The following is a 14,497-nucleotide window of genomic DNA, read 5'->3' as shown; positions in this document are numbered from 1 at the left end:
GTATGACTAAATAATATTCCCATTAGAACTGTCAAAGCGAGTTGATTCGTCCCGTTAAGTCCGTTTTGTGATAGACAAAAAATATTTTGACTTGTGGTTAGTCGGTCCGCACGACCCGCGGGTAGCATATATGAAATACAAACCCGTCCCGCGAATGTATGCGGATTTGCGGGATTGTCCGTGGATTTTGTTTAAATAATTTTAAAGTAACCAAAATTTAAAATACTACTAAAATAAATAAATAAATCAAAATACTATTAAAAGTTTGTTTAAATTACCACATGTTGAATAAGTTATAATTTTATCAATAAATACTAATATGCGGGCTGATCCGCCAATCCGCGGATGAAAACCGATTAAACCTATGACCCACTGCGAATTAATCCATGTGGCCCGCTTATTTGCGGGTTTAATATATTTTCCCAAATCTGCCCCATAGTGAGATGATGTGGGCTCGACCCGCGGTTTTTGACCTATTTTGATTGCTCTAATTCCCATGAATCGTCTAATTTTAGAATTTTAAAACACAAAATTCTATTTTGTAAATCATAATTAATACGATGGGTATATTTATATACAATTTTACATTTTCTCTACAATTCGTTATTATGAATATTCCCCAGCCTACTACACGATTCGTTCTACTAAAAAACACACGCAATATTAAACGCAACGTATATAAACCAATATTCTCCCAGCGGTGGACCGCGGGTCCGATCCTAGTTTATATCCATATAGAACATAACAATCTTTGGACTTGATAGATTTCTAAAGTTTCAATTTGCAATCACAAAAAAAGTTGTTCTCAAAATTGACGTAATTACCCTTTTATTTTGAACTAAACAAAGCACACTAACACGAGAACAACATAAGGACATACCCGTCATTTCAACAAACGACACTCAATTTCTTCACTCCCTCGTCAACTGCTTCGCTTCGTTTAACCATCGAAAAAGTGAGCCAAGGGTTTTGACTCTCTTCGTTTTCTACGGCGAAATCTCTCCGATTTTCCGGCGACGTTTACTCTGCCTTCCTCCAACACCGCCGTTTTACTCCATCGTGCCAGCTTAAGCAATCAAGGTACCCATTTTAGGTATTACGCTTTGATTCTGCTTTTAAGCATTGGAAATTCCGGAGACTATATGCTTTAGAGAATGATTCGGTTCTAGGGGAAAGTTTTTGATTGCGTGTTTGTATTCGTATGATGCATTTTCGTGGTTCATGATTTTCACGGCTTCTTAATCTTTGTTTGGGGTTTTTTTTTTGTTTCAGTGTGTTTTGAGGTATACCAGAAAAGATGGACTATATTGTTGAACGGAATTAATTTTCTGTTACCAGAAAAGATGGACATTGATGAGATGGATATTGAAGAGATCGAGGCTACTGCGGAGATCAATCTATCTGAGCTAGGAGAAAGTTTTCTCCAGAGTTTCTGCAAGAAAGCTGCAACTTCCTTCTTTGATAAGTATGGACTTATAAGTCATCAGCTCAATTCCTACAACTTCTTCATTCAACACGGGCTTCAGGATGTGTTTGAATCCTTTGGTGATATGCTTGTGGAACCGTCGTTTGATGTGATAAAGAAGAAGGATAACGATTGGAGATACGCTACGGTGAAATTCGGAAAAGTCACTGTGGAGAAGCCCACTTTCTTTTCCGATGACAAGGAGCTTGAGTTTCTCCCATGGCATGCCAGGCTTCAGAACATGACATATTCAGCAAGGATCAAAGTCAATGTCCAAGTTGAGGTAACAAAATCTTTGTCGAAAAATTAAGTAAGCTTGTCTGGATTTGATAAATGATTTCCCTTGCTTGAAAACTCAGAAAGACCAGTTAACTATCACTTTTTAGTTCAACATTATGCAATATGTCTATGTAGTCGAGAGTAAGCTCATTTTTTGATGTTTCTACTAGACTCTTGCTGACACATATATGAAGATGTTGACATACACTGAGGTTCCTGTCATAGATTTCTCAAACTTATCAAAACCTTTAACTTGCCATAAAATAATATATTAAGGGTTATGGCACATATATGTCTGGAAACTGGTTTCACTCTTTTTGGCTTTACAAGTTTTCTATTCTTGGATTTGGTTCCTTATTTGCATTCGCTGGATTTCTTACGTGAGCAAAATATCTAGTAAAAGAGATTTATTACATTTACATTTTCGTGTGAAGTAGAGGTATGTTTCAGGCTTCGTTGTTTTTAAGATTGATGATTTTGTCTGCTCCCAATCTTTAGATGTTTCTTGCTTTTTTTCCGGGCCAAAATTTGAATTGTGATTACTTTTTCTTGTAGTAGTGGGTGCTCAAACGAAATAAGCTTTAGTTTGTTTCATTTTAAAGATTGGATGCAATAAAAGAAAAACATCTTCAGCTTTTTATTTATTTAGTTCTTCCCCATTCCCTCACTGTGCTTTAATTTGAGTGTTTCATGCTTGTGTGCAATGACTCTTGTACTATCAAACTTTTGATGCTGTTTCTGTTTTGCTGTCCATGTATCTTATTCTTATAAATGTAGTTTATTGTCTAACTGCCTCTTCACTTTATAAATTCACTAGGTGTTCATAAAAACTGTTGTTAAAAGCGACAAATTCAAGACGGGACAAGACGAATATGTCGAGAAGAAGATACTTGAGGTCAAAAAGCAGGACATTCTAATTGGTAGCATTCCTGTCATGGTGAAATCTGTCCTTTGCAAAACAAGCGAGAAAGGAAAAGAAAACTGCAGAAAGGGGGATTGTGCCTTTGATCAGGGTGGCTATTTTGTGATAAAGGGGGCTGAGAAGGTTAGTTAAACTAATACATACATATATGCATATTGCCATTCAATACTTAAAATAAACTTTATTTTCTAAGCCAAAACGGATTTTGTTTGTCAGCAATTTATACAACACAAACAAGAGTATAATTACAATTTTCTATCATCAGATAATAGTAGTTATCAGCAAAAAAGATGTTACAAATTAGACAATAACCTATTTGGTTCATTTTATTTTCCTAATGGAGATGGTTAAGAAAGTAAGAAACTTAACTTATTTATGACTTTATATGCTTAAACATACATACAACAAAACCTTTATCAACACAAACACATACTGAAGGAAAGGAAAAACAATTCAAGTACTTCAAACTTCATTAAATACTAAACAAATTAATCGTGTTTGGGATCTTTTTTCATAGCCACTGTCATGGGATTTCTATTTTGAACTATTTTAGTGGAAATTAGTTTTCTCGCCGTTTTCCTTTGCTCAGCAGGCTCCGTCTTTGCTTGTCCTTTATGCATACTTTATTAGCATCAAAGATATAGACTTTTTCTTTCCTTTCTGGCTTGACCATGAGGCCATGACTATTCAAATCTTACAGGAAGCGTTCTTTGCAGTCATAGGCTCTGGGACAGATGACTTGACTCTGATATATACTGCAAAAAATATTTTCAAGTTGTTATACAACTTCCTAACGTGATTATATTGTGTTTTGCAGGTGTTTATAGCTCAAGAACAGATGTGCACAAAGAGACTGTGGATTTCTAACTCACCATGGACAGTCTCTTTCAGGTCCGAAAATAAAAGAAATAGGTTCATTGTGCGCCTCTCGGAGAATGAGAAATCAGAAGACTATAAGAAAAGGGAGAAAGTACTGACAGTGTACTTCTTGTCGACTGAGATTCCAGTCTGGCTCCTGTTCTTTGCGCTGGGTGTTTCGTCAGACAAAGAAGCCATGAATCTGATTGCTTTTGATGGTGATGATGCAAGCATTACCAACAGTCTCATAGCTTCTATCCATGAAGCTGATGCAGTTTGTGAAGCTTTTCGCTGTGGGAACAATGCTTTAAGTTATGTTGAACAGCAGATCAAACCTTGGAGGCCTGGATGACAGGCAAGTATCTCTGACAAGCAAGTATCTCTGACAGGCAAAATAGAAGTGAAAGCCCTGGTACAGAGATACTTGCCTGTCATATATCTCTGTAAGACTAAAAAACTAAGAAGTTTCCAGGCCTCCAAGTACAGAGATATATGACAGGCAAGTATCTCTGACAGGCAAAATAGAAGTGAGCATGAGTTATATGACAGGCAAGTATCTCTGTAAGACTAAAAAACTAAGAAGTTCAATGTTCTCTGGTTGATTAATACTTCTATTGTTCCTGAAAAACGTCTAGAGAATACACAAAAATAGGCTCAAAAGCAATGTACCAGTATATAAATTAGTTAGAGGATTGATGCTGTGAGCCTTGTGATTTATGTCTGATTCATTTAACCTTTCTTAGATTATTGTTGATTCTTGAGTCCTGATTCCATTACCAATGGTAAATATTTGTGGTTAGGGCCGGCTTTTCAAGATGGGGAAACGAAAGGGTCTACAATGGTAGATCGGGTGAGATGATGCGTTCTCTGATATTCATGGGCCCAACTTTCTACCAGCGACTTGTCCACATGTCAGAGGACAAAGTCAAGTTCAGGAACACCGGACCAGTCCACCCGCTCACACGCCAGCAAGTCGCAGACAGGAAGAGGTTTGGCGGGATAAGGTTTGGAGAAATGGAGCGAGACTGCCTAATAGCTCACGGTGCATCTGCTAATCTGCACGAGCGTCTCTTCACTCTAAGTGACTCTTCTCAGATGCACATCTGCAGAAAATGTAAGACCTATGCGAATGTGATCGAGAGGACTCCAAGCAGTGGAAGAAAGATCAGAGGGCCATATTGTAGAGTCTGCGTATCCTCAGACCATGTGGTTAGAGTCTATGTTCCGTATGGAGCTAAACTTCTGTGTCAGGAGCTGTTCAGCATGGGCATCACTCTCAACTTCGACACCAAGCTCTGCTGATTACCCCTCTTTATTATGTAAAGGTCTTAATGCCTTAAGACCATGTTATGTGTAGTTTGCTTCCATCCCGGTTCTGGTTAGTAGCATTGGTTTTGGTTTGGTTGATTCGGTAAGGTTATCCGAACCGAAGAAATCGTTAAACCAAGCCACGGAACTAACCCGTAAATGTTGCTTTTGTGAGATTTGACTCTTTAACCAACTGTTAAGCTGTTTTTTTTTTTTGTCAACTGGTGTATTATTATTATTAATAAAACCAAAGAAACTATACAATGCTTGGTTATGAGTAAACCAAGACAAACATAGGCCATTATTTTTTACTGGACCTGAAAATGAAAACCAAGCCCAACAAAGTAAACCCTTAAGCAAAGATAATTAAAACGCACGATCACATCTCTCAACTTGGAAGCTTGCCGCACAGATGCTTATTACATCGAACTTCATCGCTTTGTGAACACGCGTCCAGCTCGTCATCATCGTCTAGTCTACCGCCGGTTTGGAACATTCGCCGGCAAAAAGAAAACAGACCGAATGATAATTTCTTGACCTGGTAATCATGTGAAAAAGTTAACGATTCTCAAATCAGAAACTGAATCACCTCTGATTCCTACTGAGGATAAACGATTCAGTTCATTTTGTAGAATCTTTTCCACGATACCATGCTATATCAGATCTTCTTGCGCTTTTTTTTTAAACTTCCAAGTCTTTATTGATTCTCTAGATCTTGAGATCTAATCCAACTAGGAGTTAAATTCGAAGCTCGATACTCCTCCGGCAAAGCACAAACCTTAGAGACTTGATTCTTCGAAATCGAGCGCCACATATATCATCGCCATATGAGATTTTACCTTGAACTTTAGACAAAAGATAAAAACATAACAAAAGAAAATAAAAAGCGGTAAGGATTAGCCGAGACTATAGCCGCACTAGGCCGTCGGAATAACAAAGAAACCAACTACCGCCGCTATACAAGCCGCTCCATGCCGAAAACAAGCCGACCACAGGTGTCGGAAACATAGCCGGACGAAGATGCTAACGAAGCCATCTACGCCGGAAGCAAAGCCAGCCCACACCACTGAGCGAGCCGGTGCAGCTAGACGAGAAATTCGCCTATCAAGCGAGACAAAATTCACCGGAGAACAACCACCGGTGAAATCTGAACGGAAAAGCTTCTTTCTCTCTGAAAGATAAAAGAGAGAGAAGAGAGAGAAACAACTATTAAGCTGTTTATATCTGGTTTTCTATGTTTGGGATTTTATTGCTAAAGTAAATTCCGACTTTTTATTAAAAGGTTTTATAAATGATCCGACCTAATTACTGTTGGATCCGACCCGACCCATTTGTTCTGATGCCGCCATGTTAAATAGAGAGATGATTCTTATTCTTCCTTTTGTAACGTAAATGAAAACAATTGTATTGTTCTTTCTTTTTCTTTTTGTGACAAACACCATCAAACAAAACACTAGTAATACTATATGTTTTAATTAGTTTGATTAATTAATGTAATTGTTGCACAAAAAAGTTAAAATGTAATTTATTTTTTCTATATATTTGAGTAATTTTGGTAATCTTTTTTCCGTTTAACAAGAAAGACAAGAGTTTGCGCTAAAGAAAAGACAGACGAATTATTATTTTTTCCTTAAAAGAACAATTTCTTCATCGTGTTCTTTAGGAACATGTGAATCAAAACTTCATATTTCTCGTATTGTAATGATCGCAAAACATGTTCTTGACTAAATAATAAAATTCTAGTAATTTTCTTTAGATCATTAATAAACTATACTAAGATAAATGCATGAGACATGAGGGGATGTAATCTTGGCCTTATAATATGAGTAACAAATTTTTATAGATTATTATTATAAATCTTTCACAACAATGGGAAATGCAAGGGGTAAAAACTTAGAATAAAAAGGAAATTAATAATAACCATCAAGAAATATAATCGACTTAATTATGCGAATGATCCAGCTTTTGATCCTTTTCTCCACACGCCTGTGTCACGAGGCAGCCTCACAGCGTAACGCTAGGAAATTTGCAACGCTCATTTCCTGTAACAAGATAGTAATCATTACAAATTACAATCACAAGAGTATCTAAACTTAATTCAAGAATTTTATCATAAAAAAAAGTTATTCAAGAAATGCCCTTGAAATAAATTAAAGAGTATTTACGTCTATCTAGAGTTTTCTTGTGCGACAAGTTTAGATAGACTCACCAGGGTTGATCGTGGTCTCACGCGCCAAACCATTGAAGTAGCATTGAGAGCTTTGGTTCCGGAATTGAGCCCAGTATGAGCTAAACGCATAGCTTGCATGCCAAGTAACCGTTACCGGTGCATAGCATTCTCCCCCTGGCGCCAACGCTGCACAGGTTTCATTGTTTCTTCCGCAAGCAAAGTTTAGTGCCAGCCCTAACTCTGCCTCATCGGCCCCATCAACCGCCACACACCACACGTTGCCCTTGAAGGGAACATTGTTACTTGGTTTAGGCAACGTACCAAAACTGGAAACTGATCTTGTACCGCTGAAGTCGATGTCGTAGATCGGTGTACCGTCCGGATTCAAAATTCCCCAATGCCTCTCTGTTCCAGAACCGGGTTTCTGGTTCTCATTGAACAAGGAGAACAAAAACGTCGGTATAGGTGAACCACGCCTAGCTGGTGTACCGAGTGGCGGGTTAGCAGTCATCTTCTTGATCAAATTCCGGTTATACGTCGCGGCGTTGAGAATATTAGCTCCGATTTCATGGATATCACCGGAATTAGGCCACCCGGTTTCGGAGATTGCGAGAGGAATGTTCGGATAACCGAGCTTGGTCATCGCATAGATAACCGAATCGAGCATCTGGTCTAGAAGATTGGTGTAAACCAAACCGGTTTGCGGATCGGTATAAGTCGAATTCGATTCGAAAAGAGCGAAATCCAAATGGTTGTTAACCGGATCAGTGGACCAAGGGAAGTAAGGGTAAACATCAAGGAAGAAGAAAGAGTTTGTTCCATTGAGAAACTTCAACAACGGTAACATCACCGGAACCGCGATATCTTCCCGGAATGTACCACTCGACGGAGGAAAACTCGATCGAAGAGCGTCCATGGCAAGAGGAGTCCCAACTTTGATGTTGTGAATCCCACGAGCTCTAAGAGAATTCACAACTTTACGCATGGCAGGGACAAGATTGGCCCATATTTGCTTGTCTTGATCGGTATTGTAGCTGAGGATTTCGTTGCCAACGAGGACGAACCGGATTCGGGTTTGCGGGTAGTATGGAAGGACATTGGTGGCGACCCAGTTATCAGCAGCGGCTTGATCAGCGCCTATTGAGATGATCTGGTTGTTAGGGACCATGATGGTGACGTAAAGATTGGTCTTAGAGAGGAGCTTTAGGGTTTCTGGATCAGCATCGTAGAGCTTGACGTGGCCAGCTTTAAGGGTTTTGATGAGGTTGATTGATTGGTAAGGAGAAGGAAGATTGTTGCCTAATTTTCCGTAGTTGATTCCAATTCTGCTTGCAAGTGCTAACACTGTTCTGTTGTTTTGGGAACCAATCGCAGAGAAACATGAACCTGTAAAAACATAAGAGAGTTACAAAAAAGGACAAGATTATGTTTACGTAATCTTAATGTATATGTATGTAAGGAGACTTACTTGAAAGGACAAGGAAAGTGAAGAGGAACAGAGCAAAAGGAGACATTGTTTTTTGTTTTGTTGGAGGAAAATGTTGAGAGGAGAGTGGTGAGTGTGATTTGTGATGAAGGAGAAGAGACATATTGAGGAGTATTTAAGAGGAGGAGATTAAGGAATTGTGTTTAAGGATTAGTATAATATCATTCATGCAAGAAAAGCTTTTAGCTCAAACTATTAATTGTTTCTTGAACTCTCACAGTTCTTTGGTGTTTCTTTTTTAATCTGTGTCGTAGATGAAAGATTAAAGAAGACTGGTTGGTTGGTTGGTTCAAAGGAGACCAAGAACGCGTTGTCAAATTGTTTACTTCAAACTTTTTAGACGTATTGCTAATTTTTTTTTTTTTGACATCTTTGGATCGACAAGGCCCGATCCATAGCCAATCCCTACTACGCGGGGTAACGCGACTTAGTTGAGTCGAACTCCGGTGGAGAAAGCGGAGTCAAGTGGACTTAACCACTTGACTAAAGGCACATTCCCGCTAATTATTTTCTTTTCCTTAGTAATATTTCATTAACAAAATAATACCTACATGAAAAAGGAAGAAATCTTGATAATTCTTTTTTACAACATATTGATGTGTATTTGCCAGTTTCGAGTAATATGTAGAGTTCATATCATCATATGGTTGCGGTTGGATTGTGGATTGGACCACTTTTTGTTTAACATTCATATAGTTCGTAATGGTCCGAATCGAGAAAAATAAAAACAAAATCCGTTAGGGATCAACTATACACCACTTTTATATAGAAATAAACTTGATTTACAACGGATTGTTATCCGTCTCAAAAATAAAATAGTCTAATCCGCTAATAGTTTAGTCCGTTTTTCTCGCAACATCCATTCAAAGATGTACATTACTTAATTCATATGATATACTTAAGAATTGGTTTTAAACCCCATTATCAAATTCTTTCGTCTTTCTTTTTTGGACTTCAAAATTTTGCATTGCCATATTACTTTTATATTTAAATCTTGTTGTAAACTGTGTTGTTCTATTGATTAATGAATGAGATTTCGATACATATATATACATGATGAGGGGAGACAAATCCCCATTGGGCTAGTAAACCCTAAAGCCCAAAAGCCCACTAAGTACAATATAGGCCGTCATAAGGAGAATCTTCAAGAACATGGGCATGGGCCTTCTAGGACATGGACATGGGCCTTCTAGAATATGCATAAGGTCCACGGTTATGGAGTCCATCCAACATGTGGTTTATAACACTCCCCCTTGGATGACATAACCGTGTAGATGCCAAAGGATCTCAGTAATACGCTTGGGGATGCTGCCTCATTAAAACCTTACCAGGAAAACCCATTGGGACAAAACCATGGTTAAGGAAAAAGAGTACAGCACGTATTACTCCCCCTGTTTTGGTCATCCCTGCAAGTCCTTAAGTTTCCGCATTCCAATTTGATGCGTGAGCTTCCTCAATGTCGATGTTGGTAATGCCTTGGTAAAGAGATCGGCTGAGTTGTCGCTGGATCGAACTTGTACCACTCGAACTTCTCCATCCCTTTGCAAGTCATGCGTGAAGAAGAACTTTGTTAGAATGTGCTTCGTCCGATCTCCCTTGATGTAGCCGTCCTTGAGCTGAGCGATACAGGCTGTGTTGTCTCCTCATATGATGGTCTTTGATGTTGTAGTAGCTGCGCCTTGAAGAAGGCTGCCTACGTACCCTTGGAAGGGATCAAGCCACACGTAGTTCCTATCTATTGACCATGCCATAATCTGATTTTACCTGCATCAGCAAAACAAACTAAACCAAAGCAAACTAGACCTTCTTTGGATCAGTATAGAATAAAACCCAAATAAACAAACATAGGAAGAATAGAATTTAAAATTTAACCAAACCTTCCTTCAAATCTTTCTAGTGCCTTTGGGTTGATCATGAACTAAATTTAGGCAAAGGAGGTTCACGGCAAAACATATGTCTGGTCTAGTGTGGCTAGCCAAGTACATTAACGCTCCTATGGCACTAAGGTATGGCACTTCAGGATCGAGAACTTCTTCCTCATCCTTCTTTGGACCGAATGGATCACTATCCAATCCGAGGCTTCTCACCACCATTGGGCTGCTCAATGGGTGGGCCTGGTCCATATTGAATCTCTTGAGTACTTTTTCAGTATATGCCTTTTGATGCACAAGGATTCCATTATTCACGTACTCAAGTTGCAATCCCAAACAGAATTTTGTCTTGCCTAGGTCTTTCATCTCGAATTCTTTCTTTAGATATTTGACTGTTTGGGCGATTTCCCCAGAGGTTCCAAGGATGTTCAAATCATCCACATATACTGCTATTATCACAAACCCTTCGTTTGCAAATTTCTTTATGAAGATACATGGACTGATGGGATCATTCTTATAACCTTCTCTGACTAGGTACTCGCTTAATCTATTGTACCACATGCGTCCACTTTGTTTCAGTCCATAAAGCGATTTGTTCAGCCTTATGCAGTATTGGTCTCGAGACCCTTTCTTATCTTTATCTTTGAGCTCAATACCCTCTGGTAATCTCATATATATCATCCAGTGGACTTATATAAATATGCAGGCATTACATCCATTAGCCGCAAATCAAGTCTTTTTCTTTATATAGCCAGACTTAGCAAAATTTAAATGTCTTAGCATCCACCACAGGGGAGTATGTTTCTTCATAATCTATCCCCGGTCTTTGTGAGAATCCTTGTGCTACAAGCCGTGCCTTATATCTCACGATTTCATTATTCTCATTTCTCTTCTTCACAAAGACCCATTTGTGTCCTACTGGTTTTTACATCGAATGGTGTCCTTAAGGTCGGACCAAACTCATTCCTTTTCTTAATGATTCTTAGCTCCACGTTTTATGGTCTTGTACCATTTAATCAATCAAGTCTTTGAGTGCACTCTAGTATAGACGTGGGCTCCTGATCCTCATTTATATTCATAAATTCAAGTGCTACCTTGCATGCAAAATCATCTTATGTCGACATTTCTTATATGTTCCATTATGTTCCAGACATGATATAATCGATTTGAGATTTATTATGGTCAGGACCTTTAATACTTTGCAGCTTGGCGTCCCAAGCTACATTATATGGTACCTGTACCTTAGAGCCGGCCGGCCTTATCTCCATGTCTGGGATGGTTTCCTTAGTAACCTCGGATTCCTATTGCACCTTTCTTTGATTTTCGAGGATTTTTATCTTTGGAACCTATTGGTCTACCACGTTTCTTTCGTGTGTTAGACTCGGTAGCAATTTCATTGATTCGCTTTTGGATATCAATACGTACTGGTGCATTACAAGCTGGTATGTACGTTTTTGTAACTTTCTTTGGGTCAGCAAAGGAATCTGGCAATTGATTAGCTAGCTTTTCAAATGTATAATCTTATGGACCTCTGATTCTCATGCCAGAGTCCGAGGATCTTGCCAATTTAAGGATGTTTGATTTCATTATATTTCTTTTATTGCTTTACCCAGCTTGTTCGTCTCTCCACCTATAGTAGGAAATTCGGATTCATTCAAATGACAATCCGCGTATCTAGCCTTAAATAGATCACCCGTAGTTGGCTCTAGATACTTAATAATGGTGGGAGAATCAAATCCAACATATATTCCCATCCTCTTTTGAGGTCCCATCTTTGTTTCTATGTGGTGGAGCAATCGGTACATATATGGCACACCCGAAAGTCTTTAGATGGGATATGTCTGGCTCATGACCCATAAGTAATTGGGATGGTGAATATCTATGTTCACTAGATGGCCTTATGCGTATAAGTTCTGATGCATGTAAAACAGCGTGTCCCCAAGCGGCTACTGGGAGCTTCGACCTCATGAGTAATGGTCGAGCTATCAATTGAATTCGTTTAATGAAGGATTCCGCTAATCCATTCTGTGTATGTACATGTGCTACGGGATGTTCCACACTTACCCCCATGGACATACAGTAGTCATTAAACGCTTGGGACGTGAATTCACCGGCATTGTCTAGACGTATAGTCTTAAGCGGAAAATCTGGAAAGTGGGCTCGCAGTCTTATTATCTGGGCCAATAACCTAGCAAACACTTGGTTTCTAGTAGATAGGAGACAAACATGCGACCATCTTGTCGATGCATCAATGAGGACCATACATATATCTCCTTGTATCCTTTCCAGAAATTTTAAGGTCTCTTTATTTACCTTAGCCGGTGATGGCCTTATAATGAGTTTCCCTTGTGAACATGCTTCACACGTGAGATTCTTAGGGATAACTCTTTTCTCTCTTAGGGTGTGCCCCTTTGAAATAGTTATTAGTTTACGCATCATACTATGACCCGGATGGCCAAGCCGGTCATGCCATAAAGTGAATTTCTCGATGAACTCTTTGTTCATTGCCATATTAGCTTCGATCATATCGATTTTAGCATAGTAGAGACCAGTGGATAATGCGGGTATAGTCTCTTAGGACTTTCTTATGTCCTTGGGTGATCTCAATTATATTTAGGAATTCTTTGTTCCCTTCACCCTTTGTTTCAATATGGAAACCATTCAATCTTATATTTTTGAAACTTGACAAGCTCCTCTTCGAGCTGGGTGAATATAGGGCATCGCTTATTTCAAGATGCGTGCCCTTTGATAAAAGTATATGGGCATGACCATGGCCCTCAATAAGACTAGCTATACCCGCTATGGTGCTAATATTGGCATTTTTCATTATGAGATTTAGGAAAATATCTCTTATCTTTTGTGTGGCTCCACTATCCACCACAATTATGTTCTTGTCCTCGGCCATTTCTTATATGGACAAGAATCATGTTCTAAACATAAAATAATATAAAATAAATTCAAGCAAATAACAATCAATGAACACATAAAATGCAAAGAAAAACATAGAGGTTTTGATGTCGAAGTAAGATTTATCAACTTGATTCTTTTATGCAATCAGAAGTTTCATACTCTATTAGATCATCTTGATCATGTTCACCATCTTTATATACCAAATGGGCTTTAGGATTCTTCCCTTTTACACTCTCTTGATAGAGGTCACAACGATGTTTGGAAGTCCTACATATCTTAGCCCAATGGTTTCCCATTCCATATCTATGGTATACTCATTTGGTCGAGTGTTGTGGTTTGGAAATACCACATCGTCCTCGCCCTCGACCACGGCCGGAATTGGGTCTACATCCACGGTTATAGTGGTTCCCATGGCCGGATGAGTTATAGTGGCCACAACCACGTCCTTTCAATACCACATCTATGGCATACTCATTTGGTCGAGTGTTGTAGTTTGGAAATACCACATCGTCCTCGCCCTCGACCACGGCCGGAATTGGGTCTACATCCACGGTTATAGTGGTTCCCACGGCCGGATGAGTTATAGTGGCCACAACCACGTCCTTTCCATCCACCACGGTCACGGCCGTGTGGTCTATCACTTTAGACGTGGTTAGATTCTTTGGATTCTTTCTTATCCTCTGCGGCCTTATTGGCATTAGGTAATGGGGTTAATCTATGAGGTCGTAACTCACTGTTTTTATCTGTAAGTCATTATTTTTTTTTTTTTTTTCATCTAGCAATAGACTCATCCACGGACTTATAGTCCTGGATTATGAGACTCTCAATAAGATGGTGGCTAATATTGTCTTGTATCTATCTTTCTCTCTTGGCATTCTTGCCTTATTAGATACATTCACCAAGTCCTTTTGACTTTAGGATAATCTTAGTATCCATTGCCCATTTTAAAATAATTATCTCCTAAGAAATTTAGGGCAGTAAAGTACAAGTTGTAATTCAACATCTACAAGGAAAAGTTTTGAGTCAAAATCATGTAATCGTTAGTGTCATGCGGTATTTGAGACCGAACCATGAATCGATTTACTTAGGGATTTGACTTTCCTCTTTTGCTTAGGATTAGATTTCCTCTTTTTATTAGGATTAACTTTTCCTTTTCCTTTTTAGGATTTACTTTCCTCTTTACTTTAGGATTAATTTTCCTATTTCACTTATGATTTTAGATTTTAAG

The 14,497-nt window shown here is 38.7% G+C and overlaps 2 protein-coding genes across 2 annotated transcripts; one reads left to right on the top strand and one right to left on the bottom strand.

Annotated features, from left to right (window-relative positions):
• Positions 1-887: 887 nt before the first annotated feature.
• Positions 888-5,053, top strand: LOC9319527 (DNA-directed RNA polymerases IV and V subunit 2). Its single transcript, XM_021032053.1, has 5 exons — positions 888-1,080; positions 1,273-1,748; positions 2,562-2,789; positions 3,484-3,875; positions 4,325-5,053. Exons 2-5 carry the CDS (start codon positions 1,344-1,346, stop codon positions 4,824-4,826), a joined length of 1,527 nt encoding a protein of 508 aa, XP_020887712.1. The 5' UTR covers positions 888-1,080; positions 1,273-1,343; the 3' UTR covers positions 4,827-5,053.
• A 1,600-nt stretch (positions 5,054-6,653) lies between these two features.
• LOC9321659 (probable glucan endo-1,3-beta-glucosidase A6) lies at positions 6,654-8,727 on the bottom strand. Its single transcript, XM_002883413.2, has 3 exons — positions 8,471-8,727; positions 7,042-8,388; positions 6,654-6,874 (listed from the first exon to the last, which is right to left on the bottom strand). Exons 1-3 carry the CDS (start codon positions 8,589-8,591, stop codon positions 6,837-6,839), a joined length of 1,506 nt encoding a protein of 501 aa, XP_002883459.2. The 5' UTR covers positions 8,592-8,727; the 3' UTR covers positions 6,654-6,836.
• Positions 8,728-14,497: the final 5,770 nt, after the last annotated feature.

The sequence above is a fragment of the Arabidopsis lyrata genome (assembly GCF_000004255.2).
Source record: "Arabidopsis lyrata subsp. lyrata unplaced genomic scaffold ARALYscaffold_3, whole genome shotgun sequence".
Lineage (NCBI taxonomy): Eukaryota > Viridiplantae > Streptophyta > Magnoliopsida > Brassicales > Brassicaceae > Arabidopsis > Arabidopsis lyrata.
Note: the sequence above shows the minus strand (reverse complement) of the source record. Positions and strands in the feature narration are given on the sequence as shown.